The following is a 15,521-nucleotide window of genomic DNA, read 5'->3' on the forward strand; positions in this document are numbered from 1 at the left end:
AGGCAAAACCCAGGCATGCCAACCTCAGTTTTTTTTCACGACTTTCCACGGCAGAGAAGTGGAGCCATAAAGAACACTGACCACTAGTGTGTCAAATCTAGGGCCCTGGAAGGGGTCATCCCTGTCCTTAGAAATCTGTTAGCAGAGCAGGGAGGATGCATGGGTCGGTAAGGAATCTGCAGCTAGATATAGTCTCTACCAGATAAAGTGTTACTGAATTTAAGTAACTTAATCATTTGACAGAGACTTCTAGCTGCAGATTCCTTACCTTAGAATAGATATCCAGGAAATACTATCCCCGGAGAAGGGTTGCAAACTAATTTTAGATGAGAAAATCCTGTAGGACCGAATAGGCAAAGTGTCCATCGTGCGGAACTGATTCTCCAGGCTGTCGTGTTTGGTAACCGTAGGCAGATGCCCATGTTGGAGCTTGGCAGATGTCCAGGACTGGAAGTCGGCATGCTTATGCAGTGGTTGCAGCTCTAGCTATGCTGGAATGAGTCCAAAAGCCTTCAGGAGGTTGCTTCTTGGCCAGTGAATAGCAGAGTTGATGCAAAGAATAACCATCTGGAGATAGAGGTATGCTTCTGCACTCCCTGACCTTTCTTTGCACCAACATACCCCATTGCCACAAGGTATCTTTTTACAAGGTGATAAGCCTGAAGAGACAATTGTGTTTGAGGTTCGAAAGGAGCGCACATCAAAACGCCAAAACAAAATTAAGGTTCCACTGAGGCATAATGAATGGCGAAGGAGGGAAGAGATGAGTAAGACACTTAAGGAACCTATGTACAATAGGAGAGTAAACAAAGAAGGTTGATGAGGCAACCTTAAGAAAGCAAAAATGGCAAACAGATAGCCCTTAACAGTGCCCAGAGCAGAGCCCTGCTAGGCAAGAGACAAAGCAAAAAGCAGAACCTCAGAAAGAGGGGCAGAAAGGGGATCAACAGATTTTTATGCACACCATGCTACAAATTTCTTCCAACAGCAAGCGTACACCGCATGGCTGCCAAGAAAACGGTATAGACTTCGGGAGGAAGGTCAAATGCTGTAAACTGTCACTGCTCAATCTCCACTCAAGAACGCAGACAGTGGACAGGCCTGAGCTCCCCTCGAGACGAAAAGCGCTTTGGAGAGAATACTGTCTTGGAAACTTCAGCGCACAATACTGGTGATATTGTGCATTCTCGGCGGTGGCATACAGATCTAACCAAGGCTCTCCCCACTGCTGTAAGAGACCTTGCACAACCTCAAGATGGAGACTCCATTCGTGACCCAATTCGGCTGAATTTGTCCGCTCTGGCGTTCAGAGAACTGGCCATATGTTGAACCACAAGAGAAATGCCCTGGCATTTCAGCCACGTCTAGAAACGCAGGGCCTCGTGACGAATGGTCCCGACCCCATTCTGTGTCTGTGAACACTTGCACCAGCCTTCCCCTGATGGAGGGAAGAAAGGCTTTCAATGCTAGTCGGATCGCTCTGAGCTCCAACAGGTTCATATGCAGTCCGGATTCTGCCAGAGACCAGAGTCCGCTGATCTCCACCTCTCCCAGGTGGCTGCACCATCACAATAGTGACGCAGGTCACTGCTGTGAGATCTGGTTGGGGAAGAGAGAAGGGTCTGCTTCTGACACAATCGCAGTTTGTGAACCACCACTGCAGACCACTTGCAGTTCCCTCTGAGATCTGCTCCAGGTTGGAGAGATTCCCCTGATGCTGCACCCATTGTAATTTCAGGTGCCACTGCAAAGCCCTCATACGCCATCTGGCATGTGTCACCAGCAGGATACAGGAGGCCATGAGGCCCAGCACAGAGTTAGTCTCACTGAAACCCAGAATAGAGTCAGAAATATTGGTTTCATAGCCTGAATATCCTGAACTAGTCGCCCTGGTTTGATTGATTGATTGATTGATTGGAAGAAAAGCCGAAAATTGCACGGTGTGCAGAACAGCTACGATGAAAGGGAATGTCTGTGAGGGAGTCAGGTATGGCTTTGGCAAATTGATAGTGAGCACCAGTGAGTGCAGGAGGTTCGCGTAGTAAGGAGGTGGGAGACAACAGCCTGGGACCAGCCCACCTACAAAAGTCAGTCGTCGAGATAGGGTAAGATTGGCACCCCAGGTCTCCCTCATATGAGCTACAACTACCACTATCACCTTGGTGAACATCCAAGGGGCGCTGGTCAGGCCAAAAGAGAGTATGGGGAACTGAAAATGATTGTTGCCTACCGTAAACCGGTTAGCGCAGACAGGGTAGGTATATGAAAATAGTCCAATGCTACCATCCAGTCTCCAAGATCCAGGGCAGACAAGACCTGAGCCAATATGAGCATTCTGAATTTCTCCTTCTTGAAGAAGAGATTGAGAGTTCGGAGGTCAAGGGTATGACGAAGACCCTTATCCTTCTTGGGGACCAGAAAGTAGTAGGAATAACAACCACATCCTACTTCTGGTACCGGAACCCTTCCTATGGCTCCCTTGGCCAAGAGAGCCAGGACCTCCTTGCTGACAACAGATAGATGATCCTCCGTCAGCTGGTTGTCAAATGGTGGCATGGGGTAAGGGCAGTCTCAAAGGGGGGAGAGTAGCCCCTTAGGACAATCTGCAAAACTCACCTGTCTGATATTAGGGACAGCAAGACAGTTAGATGATGCCGATCCTGTCTCCAACTGGGTGCCCATGGTGGTATTGGGGCATACTAGGAGAACTTGGAAGTGGTTGCAGTGGGGGAGGGGGTAGGGGAGTGGCGGACTGACCCGACTGCCACCTTACCCACTAGGTCTGTGGATATGTGCTGTTGGCCATGCAGGTGCTGGTAGCATGTGTGATGTGGTGGCTGGGCTGAAACTGTCGAGGCTGGAAGCCCCTTCCAAAGTCACAAAAGCAGCGAAAGGCAGATTGGGGTAGACGGAGGGCGCAGAGAGGCCTAAGGACCTGGCCGGAGCATGAAAATCCATAAAGCACTCGAGCACCGAATCTCCCTTGTCTCCCAAAAGACAGGTGACATCAAAGTGCATGTCCATGTGGGAAGCCTGGACATCCCGGAGAAGCCAGTCATTCGCAGCCAGGCGTTGCACTGAAGGGCCATTATCGTTGAAACTGCTCTACCCAGCAAATTGGTTGTGTCAAGTCTGCAGCAAATCGTGAACTTTGCTATGTCTCTTCAGCCAGTAACATCTTGGGAGAGTGCAGCCTGGGCCTCCTCCGAGACCTGAGGCTGCACTTGTGCAACCATATCTCGCAGAGAGGGGGAATAACTGATCAAAAGGTATACAGTGTTCATAGACAACAATGCCAGGCTGGTGAAAAAAAAACATAATCTTGCCAAATGAGTCCAACTTCTTGGATTCCGTGTCCGGCGGAGCGACTGGGAAAGTGCCTTGGGAGTTGGAGGCCTGGATCGCCAAGCTCTCAGGGGTAGAGTGGTGGATGACAACATTTCAGTTCCCGGTTGCAGGGCGATGGCAGCGGGCAATCATCCTGTTCACAGGAGCCCCCGAGTTGGATTTGGACCAGATACCCAAAAGGAAGCCAGTTAAGGCGTCATTGATGGGGGCAAGGGTTCTGGTGGTCCGGTTCGGTTGCAACATCTCTGTCAAGAGATTAGTCTTGCCTGCCACCGTAGGCAACTGAAGGTCAAGGACCTCAGCCGCCCTACGCACCACCATTGCGTATGATGCTCCTGCCTCCGTAAACGCGGTAGGGAAGAGCAGACTAGCAGCTGGAGAAGTGTCTAGGCCTCTAGCCTCACCCAGGTTCTCACACCAGCCTGCGTTTATCATAGGACTGGTATTCCAAAGGGTCCAGCGACCACTCCCATTCTTCCCTGAGGCCTAGCCAGTGAACATAAGGCTCAGGCTCCAATCTGGGAGGCACAGCTCCCGCCGGAGTTGGGAGATGCCCCTCTGGCTCTGTGTCGAGCTGGAGAGGATAAGGGAGATGACGGCGCTGGGAGCATCAGTGTCGAGACTGATGCCAGGAAAGGTTGAAATGGCTCAAACTGCACCGATCCAAATCCAGGAATGGAACCTCTGACATGGAACCAGAGGGGGTGCCTTCGGACCACCGTGGGGCCGGAAGGCTTGTTGTCAGGGTCAGACCACCCAAAAGTGAGGCTCATGGCCTCACAGAACTCTGGGAAATTCTGGAAGGCACGGAGTCAGCCCCGGCGCAGGTTTCAAGGAACAAAGCCTAGAACACTGAGGCTCCCTCGTCTAGTTAGCCGACGAATGAAGAGCAGTTGAAGAATGCTTAGATTTATGACTCTTCTTCTTACGCTTCCTACCTCAATATCCCATGCATGCTGACCCGCTAGCAGCCTCAGGGACTTCTCACTCAAAGCGTTTGGAGCCATGATCCAGCAATCGCAGCATGCCTTGGTGTTGTGGTCGCACACCAGACCCCACAGACAAACGAAGCGCAGGTCCTTCACTGACCGATGACAGGCACCCCTGGTCTTAGAACCTGACATGCGCAAGGACATCTTCATCACACCAAGAGGTAAACTTCAAAAGGACTCGACAAAATGTCAAAACCTGTCAAAAAAAGACAGAGGGGTAGTTCTTCTCCGGATCAGCGCTAGTTGGCACAGAAAGAAAAGAACTGATGTAACTGGCCTGTGTGGCGCCTATATAGGTACCGCAGAATGAACAGTCAGTTACACATGCATGAACATTGCATTGCTGACAAGGGAAAAAGGAGACTCTCTATAAACTTTCAGACAAGGTAGTAAATCATCTTGTTTTATAGTGCAAATTTATGGTCGGAATAATACAGTTGTAAGCAGCACTGCATATATTCAATTTAGATGACAACCATAGAAAACTTGGTGCTCTACAAAAAGTGACTGTGGTGCAGGTGGCGACGCAAGTGAAGAAGTGGAACAGCAGAAACGGCGCACTGTGAGGAGGTGCAATTTATCTACAGTGAGTGGTTCGGATCATGTGACAAAGTGGAATCACAGATACAAAGTTACATTTCCATTTTTTGATTTTAGGAACCACAATAAAGAAATGCACCCATTAATAAGCTGTGTAGTCGACGGCGTTTCGATCCATGTTAATAAGGATCATCATCAGGACTTGGTTGTCTTGTTTGGGGCGTGCTGAAGAATTGGGCGATCTGGAGTGATCGTCAGGGAATGAATCGTGACCTGCGCGGGGGCTAGGTCTGGAAGAGCTGGGCGGTTGTCTGTGATACGCTGAACCTGCACGAGTCCTTGGATCAGCGTGCCGGCACCGGAGTAAATCCACAGGTCTGTTGGCCAACAGACCTGTGGATTTACTTTGTTTCTGCTGTTCCACTTCTTCACTTGCGTCGCCACCTGCACCACAGTCACTTTTTGTAGAGCACCAAGTTTTCTATGGTTGTCATCTAAATTGAATATATGCAGTGCTGCTTACAACTGTATTATTCCGACCATAAATTTGCACTATAAAACAAGATGATTTACTACCTTGTCTGAAAGTTTATAGAGAGTCTCCTTTTTCCCTTGTCAGCAATGCAATGTGCATGCATGTGTAACTGACTGTTCATTATTTCCTATTGGGACATTGTTTTTTATTTATACCTTCATTACCCAGTCCTAATTAGGTATATGGGTCACACTCCTGTTATTTGTACTATATAGGTACCGCTACATCACTTCAGCTGCGAACAATGGATCACAAACAGTTTTGTGGATCCAGTCTGACTCCTAGGGAATCTGCGGAAAGTTGTCTTTATTAGATGTACATTTCCCAAAGTTGTTTTTCTGCTTACGGTATCAAAAATCTGATTTCAATATTAAGTCAGATTTTAAACACTATGCAGGAAATAACGTTAATAATTTTAAATCGAGGTGGACAATAAAGATTGTAATCCAACCTAGGTCTATTAGAGAAAAGTCAGAAAGAAATACCTTTTGGCTTTTAGTTTGCTGTGAAGGCACCCTAACCCTGAATATGTAGTGTGGCGTATTTTTATATATTGGCAACCGCACTCTGGGCTTACAAGCTGCATTTCAGGGGGTGACATATTATTATATAAATATAGGCTTTTGCTACATAGCAAAGGCAGTTTCACCTGCCATGTGTCACTACCGAGCATTTAAAACTCCAGCCTACCTAGGTAACAGTGATGCTCCTGGCTGAAATCTTTTTGTCACACATGTGGGTGGTATAAATATTCACTGCAGCACACACATGAAACGTTTCTTTCCATGACATAAAAATAGCACTATCCCTACAATGGTATCCTGAGGCTAAACAGATCTGTGTGCCTAGCCATGCATATGGTAGGTTGGTTACTTGAACAGCCAGGTCCACAATTCTTGTGGAATTCAAGGAAAGGAGGAGACTCTGATGTGGAGTGGGAGGCCTTTCCATTCTTTAGGAGTAACTTAAGAAAATGCCTGTCTTCCTGATCTGATTCTCTGTATGTGAAGAATGTGTGGAAATAGTAGACCTGCAGAGCCCATGTGTCTGGGAAGTTGGTAGTTGGTGGAGGGAGATGCGACTGCTCAGGAAAGTGGGGTCTTGATTGTGTGTGTAAGGAGTTTGAGATAAGTACATTTTCTGGATCGGGAATGAGTGGAGCTCCCGAAGATGTTGTGTGATGTGAGTTCTGTGTGAGATGTTGAAGATGAGCCTGGCTGCCGGGTTTGTGGATGGTTTGTAGCCCTCTAGTGAGTTGCTTGGTGATCCCGGAATAGAGGGTGTTCCTATAGTACTTGCTGGTGACTAAGGAATGAGTGACAGTTTTCTAGTGTTGCCTGAGAGACATTTAAGGATCTTTCTCAGGATCTTCAGGTTGTGGAAGCAGGATGCAGTTATGGCTTTGACTTGTGCGGTCATATCCAGTTTGCTGTCAATGGTTATTTCAAGGTTCCTGGCACAGGTAATGGGTGTGGGTTTGAGCTCTGTCAGCCGCCTGGCGGCTGACAAAGCTCAAACCCACACCCATTACCTGTGCCAGGAACCTTGAGTGCCATGGTGAGTTGTTCTTGCCAAAAATCACTACTACAGTCTTGTTGAAAAATATTTTTTGCAGTTTCTTTTTTGTAATACAGCTCAAATTCGATCTGAAGGTATTGGAGCATTTTACATGAACACCAGTTACATCACACAAGGACTCATTCATTTTTGGTAGGCACTGGGAGATAAAGTGATTTGCCCAGAATCACAGGATTTTGAGCCCACATCGAGACTCAAACCTGGTTCCCCAGCTCTAAAGTTGGCAAATCTGGCCATTACAAAGCATCCTCTCCCTGTTTGCTGAGCTTGAGATAGTTGTATTTCATCCAGATAGCGACTTCAGTCATGCCGGTGGTGAACTTGCTTTTTGAGTTGGAGGTCTTGTCAAAGAGGGCGAGTATAAGTTGTGTGTCGTCCATGAGGATGTTGATCTTGTGTGCGCAGACAGCATTGTCCAGAGAGATCATGTATGCGTTGAAGAGGATAGGGGTAACTGATGAACATTGAGGCCCTCCGCAAATGACTTTGGGGGCTTCCATTTGCTATTGATATGCTATGTTCAGCTACATAGATGCCGACGTAGTTTTCCATGGAGCACACGTGTTCTATATTTCATGGAATGTTGGGTTTTGGAGTCACTTTATGTTTGGCCTACTTCGTGGATGTTTGCAGCCACCTGGAATGGAGCTACACCAATACGTCTATGCTCTTGCTTTCCTCCACACTCTACTGGTCATTACAACTTTTGTCTTAACAGCTGTACCAACTATGACATTTATCGAATTCAAGTGTTAGTTTTCTTGGTACTAATTTATTTTCTTATCCCTAAAAACAAAGTGCTGAAATGTTACCCAAAATTTCTGAGGAAAAAAATCAAAATAATGTAAGACACAAAAAAAACACTTCAATATCAAGGCACAATGTAAATCAAAAATGTTTTATTGGTATTGGATGATATTATTTAACAATGTAGGTATACCAAAATGAGCTCAAGGGATTTGTTGTCTAAAACATTTACTGTAGACAGCGCTATTTTAAATAGGATTTCTGTTGCAAGAAGAATGCAAAGACTTTGTAAACCAATGCTACAAATGAATAAACAGTAAGACTTCTGATAAACAGAAATGTGCCTCCTTTTAAACGGACATTAAACTAGTCCACAAGGCCAACATGACAACTGGTTAATCCCCTAAAAATGATGTGCAAAATTTCAACAAAGTAAACTGATATCCAACTTTATAAATATAAAACAAAATAATAAAACTTTTGAAACTGACAACCCTGTACTATGTATTGCATGACTGGCGAATCACATCTGAAGGGTATCAAGCAGTCAAGGTTAAATGGAAACCCTCTGTGTACAGTGCCAGTAGAATGAAAAAGGAATGTGAACACTGAAACAAGGTTTTTTGAGCCAGCTCTAAGCCCCATTGATGACTTACATTGTTTAATTGTTTTTACCTCGTCTGTTATAGGGGTTTTTAATATTATTTTTTTAAACTTGGAACTTTATTTTTTACTATATTATTTTGCATTTTTCTTTGAACGAGTAAGGTGCAGAAAAGATTTTTAACAAACAAGGCGATAAACCGTATTAATCTACAACTCGGTGGAGTTCAAAACGCACTTCAAGTATGCAGACTTAATCGCCTCAAAATATGGACCCTACTCTCATGTGTTCTGTTTCAGCAAGGCTTTTTTCATGTTTTTTATCTATGGCATCGACCCAACTGCCTCTGTTCCTCATACCTTTGAGTCACAAAGCCCAAAGAGTGCAACAGGAACATTCTTGACAGAGGAAGAAGAAAACATCTGCATTTATCAAAGGCCACAAGTGTTTCTTTTCTTTCCTGCCTTGCCATCTTTCCAGCCACACTAGACAAAAATCCACTTAGCTGCTGTGCTTCAAAATCTCACCAACCACTGTACAGGCACTGAAATGTAACCGAAATGGCACAATGACAGTTCTTCACAAATTTGAACAGAACAAGGAAGTTGCTTTATTGAGTAATAGGAGGTACCTGTTTTTTTGTCTTATCCCTAGAAAATAATCTGGGCATGTTGTGTCCCGACTCCTTGCAGTTACATGGAACGCAATACCCGCCTACTTTTCGAGGATTAAGAACCATAAAGTAATTCAAAATAGGAAATGATAAAAGTGAAAACACGTAATTATTGTGTACTTCACTTCGTGCTAATATTCACGTTATCTAACCAGTACCTTCCCTAGCAAAATGGTCCACTGTCTGAAAATACATCCAACAAACATACTTAACTGAAAACACCCAACTTCCGATCTTTCATGATTGGTTAGACGGGCTTTACTTTCTAGAGTTCTCATTTTTTGTCTGTCATACCAGGCACGTTTGAAACACATATAATACATTATTTCGTCAGTGCATAATTTAAAAAAAAGTTTCAAAAGCTGCTTTACTTTTGAAGACAGTTTAAAGTTCAAAACTGCCCTTCGAATTTCGATGCTACTTAAAGTCCTGGGTATGGTGTGACTGTAATTATACATACAAACATACCAGTAGCTTCCATGCTACAGCACCATTCTTCCATTGGAACCTGTCTTGTAGGTCACATAAGTTTCTTAACTGAACACCTCCACACTCAAGTCTTAAACATACAGTAATGAACATACACATGAAGAACTGCCCACACATTTGTGGCACACTAATATTACATATTAGTTGCAAGTACAGAATAAAGAGCTATGATAAAAAGATAAGTGCATCTTACAGGACTGTGACTGCATATCTGTCTTCTCTTAAATAAAACGGTGTGGCTAACAATTACAGCTTAGTATGAGGCAGTCACTCCTCAATGTCCTCCACAGATGTAAAGATATTTTCCAAATATTTTTTAAACTCAGGATAATGAATCAACTTAAAAGCTGAAGCATTCCCTATTTTTTATTCTCAGGAATATATTGCTAGGACCATTGGGATTGGCATGTAAAAAATGTTGTTTAAGGCATATGTCTAGCTACTTAAAAAGCATCTTGCAAGTTACAGCTAAATTACAAGCACAATGGAAAGTACACAAAATATGAATTTTGGAATACAGTGCTATCAAATCAAGAATTACTATTCAGCACCTATTGGATTTACTAATAAGGCAACAGCAGTGTATTTTACTACAATAATACTTTCATCCACAGTCTAAGTAAGGAGCGGGGCCTCTACCATCCCATTGTTACAAAACATCAAATCTATTATTTGTGTAGTTTCAATATTTAGACATGGCTGCACTGGTTAAATCCTACATAAATCGCGTTATTCTAGCTAGGGATAGTGACTGTAGCTGTAAAAGTATTGTGCACAACTTTATTGTGCTTACAATCGAATGTTTTCAATCGTATAAGATAGCAAAATAGCATTTATTTGGTTTTCAATCCCTTCTTTGTTTCCTTTGCTTCACATTGTTGTCCAGGGAAGAGCCGTTTTTGGTGTACCCATTCACAGAACTTGTGGACCCATTCTGGTACTCTTTCCTTTTTGAGGACGTCTTTTTCATGTATGTCTGGAACAGATAAAGGTACATGGAATTTTAAATAAAATGTTTCAGTAGGATTTTCAAAGCGATGAAAATACATTATGGATATTCACAAAATGCTTACCTCCATTCAGACAGTAATTTCTTGAGTGTACCTAGAAACTTTATGCATTAAATGAATTATAATACACTGGAGCTTGCAATGCCTGTAGAAAAAAACCTCTCTGTAATTCCCTTATTAAAGGCAAGATGTGATGCATCTACTGGCATGTACTAAAGAAATTATACAGCTTTTTAACTGCAATAAGTTATTCCATTTGAGTTCTGACGTCAAAGAGCATAATTATAGCCACAGTTTAAAGAAAGAAAGGGGAACTGCATTTTAAGTCTTATGGTACGTTTTTCTCAAATGAAAAGTGTTCAATGGAAAGCAAATATTTATAGCAACAATTGAATTCCCCAAGTTATAGGTCGTTACAAAAAAGATAGAAACTGTACATGCTTCAACACAGTATTTTAAAAAATCTGACATACATGAAACCGACCCCAATATACTTTGGTAAAAAATTACTAACTATCTTTTAGTATGTTTGACTTGCAGTACTGCTTTTGCCTTAATTCCTTGTGTTTACAATGAATGCATAACAGCAAGACACTAAGGATTTAAGCCATATGTGGGGAGTGTGATCCATATATTATAAGGAATAAAATAACCCCTGTTGTACATTAAAAGGATTCTGCAAGTCACCCTCATGTTTCATGAACGTGTAAAGGAACTCATCTTTCAGCCTTGTTCCTCTTTATGGTTATGGAACTCTTCGGTGACTTGCAATAGCCTTATAATGTACGGCAGGGGGTACTTTAACCCATATAGAAATCAATGGTGGCATTCAGCTTTTTTCTGGACAGGTGAAAGATGGGCTTGTAACATCACTCACAGGAAGTTATTGAATGGAGTCAGAACTATCACCCACATGCATCAAACTCCCGTTTTGCGTTTCCAGATTTGCGATTTTTACCGAATCGCAAATATGGATTTGCAAAACGGGATGCATCATAGAAAGTGCAAAATATTTCCGATTCGGTAAAAATCGCAATTTTTACCGAATCGCAAATATTATGTGAATTCAAAATAGCGAATTTGCTATTCCCATTGATTCCTATGGGCCAAAAGGCCCAGAGGAATCAATGGAAATTGCGAATTAGCAAATTTGAATTCGCAAATGTTGATGCACCCCTGAAATGTATTTTTAAATGGATGTTTCACACACACATGTCCTAAGGACATGTGTGTCTGTAACATGACATTGTTTAAAATGTAAATTAGAACATTTTAAACATTTTTTGCAATTTACCACGAGGTTCAACCTTGTGGTAATTTGCACTTCCAAACTTTGTTTTCGCAATTTGATTTCAGAATGATGCATTGCATTTAAGGAATCGCAAATTTGCGATTCCTTAAATGCAATCGCATTCTGGAAAGTCGCAAAATTAGCGATTTTCATTACAAAATAATGATGCATCTGAAAAAGCATTTTTGGAGTCGCAAACGGCCGATTTTAAGGAATCGCACCGTTTGCGACTCCAAAAATGCTTGATGCATGTGGGCATAATAGTTTTAAGCTGTAGGTACACAAGTGTCCTATCCTCTAAACTAACTGCAGAAGACAGTCTTATTCATGGCCACATTAGAAGGACAGTAATGTAGTTTGAGGGAGATAACTGCTCCAAAAAGCTCCTCAACAACAGTTGAATATTTTTTTTTGACCAGTAGGCCTTATCCAAAGTATACCAAGCAGATAGAGATAGATGATGCAGTGCAGGCCAGCTTAAGTTGAAGCTGCTTGGGTAATTGTTTGTTCTGCATTGAGCAGCTCTCCCTCCTGCCGTCAAGGCTGACAGTCTTTATGGTCAATTTCAATTTTAAAAAAAGGTGATCTTGAATTACTTAAACAACCATTTAACATACATTTTGGTTCTCTCTGCTGGGCGTTCAAACTTTTTTGATTAACCCAGTAATAAGAATTTATGTTTTGTTGCAGTCAGTCTGCGCAATACCGGTTTTATAGGGGGCAAGGGCCACTTACAGGCCACTAAAAGCAAAAACCTGCCTTTGAAAATCCTTTCTGCAAAGATTGCCATCTTCCCATACCATGGATACCAACAGTAACTGCAAGCCACTCTCACACTCATAATCTCTAAGCTTGACTATGCCAACAGCTATACCTTGGGGCAACTGGATTCATCACACGCAACATATAACTCACCCGAAATGCTGCAGCAAGAGTTCTCTGCCTTTACCCAAACTAACGCATACCTCCAGTTTTGCAATCACTACCTATAGCTACAATGGCAATGTTAAATGCATTCTGAATTGTCCATAGACAATACCAAGGAAAAAGACTGCTATATCTACAAGGTAAATTCAAGCAACATAAACACATCAGGACACTGAGCTCTGGGCTTGCACCACTAAGCATCATACCACCTTACTATAAGAAATCTGTAGAAGAGACTGCTTTATCAGGAACTCACGACCAGGCAACATTAGAGCATCAAAGAGCATATACACTTCAGAAAACAACAAAAAGAATGGCAATTTCCATGATAACAACACCACGCAAGTCCCGGTGACAGCATCCGGAAAGAACGTTGCATCTTCAAGTTAAATCTTCATCTTACAAACAGATTGGAAACAACCCAACCAGCTAACTAGTTTCAATATTCAGTTAATCTAAGAAGTGCTGAGATTTGGTTCACTGGGTTATTTAACAGTTATGTAATTTCATACATAACATCTCTGGCCCACAATATTACTAATCCCCATAATGCTCAGTAGTCAGCAGCAAACTCTGACTTACACCTCTTACATTCACATAAGACATATCTGCTATGGGAGTTGTCAATCATCAGTATTGTGCAGCCAATAAACAAACTATCATCAAATGAACATGCAAGGAATAACTGAAGAGATTTGTCACACACTGCTGGTCAATCGGACGACTATAATCTTGCCAACTGCAGAAGGTGCTAAATATCAATAATGAATGTATGAACGTAATTGTGTGGTTACTTAAAACCATTACAGAATACAACATTAAAACTTGTATCAAAAGAAAGGTGCAAGTAATTATTAAAATGAGATTTAAAAAAAAGAGAAACTCATAATATTGGAGACCGGTCCGTCAAATTGATGTGTGCACAGGTGGTGTACTCATAATGTTTTTTAAAAAAGAACATCAGGACGGGATGAAAGCTAAAAGGACCCCATAATGGATCAACTGTTCAGTAGTGGACAGACATCCGGGAAGGTGACCCTGATGCTGTGGAGCACCCGGCTGTTCATCACACTCTGCCTGTGCAGACTTGTCCTTCAAAAGTGTGCGAGTATGGTGTACAAATTTGCCCAAGTTGGCCATTTTCTTCATACTGTCCAACGTATAGAGCTGTTGAAAAAGATTAGTTCTGAGGTAAATACTGCGGACTTGCCGCAAGGCTGGAAAACATAGTAAGATGTGTGCCAGGGACTCTTTTATTTTTTTTTATTGGTATTTGTAACACAAAAAATTTGCAATTACATTCAGCAAGACAATCAGCAATCAGTAGGCGGTCTACAGGCCATAGGTGTTATGACCTACCATATCATATACAGCATATATCGGATAAGAGCAATAGCAGTACATTACAGTATGGCGACAGTGGTTAACAAACGGTGTTCCATGTCCAGTAATATGCAGTGGGATATCGGACTCTGTTGCCGGGGAGGGTATAATTACCTGGTATGTATGTTAAAGGTTGTCTAAGTTCAGAGTGTTTAGCCAGTCTACAAATGGCTCCCCAAAACACTGGGGGCGGGATCGCACTGGCAGCTGTTCCCAATATGTCTCCGGTTGCGATTTACAGTGTGTGACACTAATGATCCAATTTTTTGTGGTTGGCGGCCTAGTCGCTCTCCAATCAATGTTGACTTGACGTTTTGCCATGATTAACAGCATCGCAGTCAGCTTCTTACATTTGGGTGGAATATCAGTGTTGTCTTCCAGCAATGCCGCCAGCGGCGTGCAGGGTAGCTTATGACCAGTCATGGCCTGTATGTGTTGCAATGTACGTATCTAGACATTAGCCACCGCCCGGCAGTGCCATGCCACATGCAGGAAGTTGGCTTGCATGTCCCGCATCGCCAGCAGCGATCATCAGGGTGCAGGACCATTCGGTGCAATTGCTTCCGGGTCCGATACAGGCGGTGTATATATTTGAAGTGGATTAATCTTAGCCGATAATTAGAGTTCAACAGTCTTAACTGTCCGCAGACCAACTGTCATTGGGCATCTGAAATGTTCGTCCCCATCTCTGCCTCCAACCCTGCTTTAGCCTCAGGGATGGTTAGTGGGGATTCTCGCTGCATAATGTTATATATGCGGGTGATCAGATTGCGGCCGTGCTCAATCGCAAGTATGTTTTCTAGTGCAGCCAGTGTTGAGGGGGGGGATGTGGAAATGTGCTGAACCTACTTCTGCATGAAGCGCGTATCTGGTAAAACAGGAGCGTGTCCGCTGCTGTGGGGGTCGTCTGTCTGCACATCTGTTCCACAGTCACGAAAGTGTTTGCAGGAAATAGGTCCTTGCCCTTTCAGACCTTAAGCTGTGTCGCTCTCTCTCGCGCCCTGCGATTTCCCAGAGGGGGTATTTGTGGATAATTCGCTATTTGCATTGAGGGGGCGTATAGCGTGTCTAGATTTGCTCTCTTACGCAGTCCTGTCCAACCCCATCGTAGCGCCTCCACTGTTACCTTCATCTCGTGGTCTCTTAAATGCTTGAAAAATGGCGGAGGCAAGTGGCAGTGACGCTGCTCTATCCATTTCGATGGCTACATGTGGCTGAAAGGGTGTAGGGTGTACCCAATAGTGTAGGAAGTACGCCTGTGCGCTGTAAGCATACAGTATAAAATCCAGCCTGTCCCCCTTGGGATTGGGGTAGGGTAATTATCTCCCATGCTATCCTGGGCTGTTTCCCGGCCCATACCAATTCGATCATAAGGGAGCGCAGTGTTTTGAAAAAGAGTGTTGT

The 15,521-nt window shown here is 43.3% G+C and overlaps 1 protein-coding gene across 1 annotated transcript in view; it reads right to left on the reverse strand.

The window, feature by feature from the left end:
• Positions 1-7,875: 7,875 nt before the first annotated feature.
• Positions 7,876-15,521, reverse strand: part of ELOVL5 (ELOVL fatty acid elongase 5) — a 515,314-nt gene continuing 507,668 nt past the window's right edge. The window contains exon 8 of the mRNA XM_086926429.1: positions 7,876-10,482. Coding sequence (XP_086782555.1) covers positions 10,351-10,482 — 132 coding nt within the window. The 3' untranslated portion in view covers positions 7,876-10,350. The remainder of the gene's footprint in view (positions 10,483-15,521) is intronic.

This window comes from Lissotriton vulgaris, chromosome 6 (genome assembly GCF_964263255.1).
Source record: "Lissotriton vulgaris chromosome 6, aLisVul1.2, whole genome shotgun sequence".
Taxonomy (NCBI): domain Eukaryota; kingdom Metazoa; phylum Chordata; class Amphibia; order Caudata; family Salamandridae; genus Lissotriton; species Lissotriton vulgaris.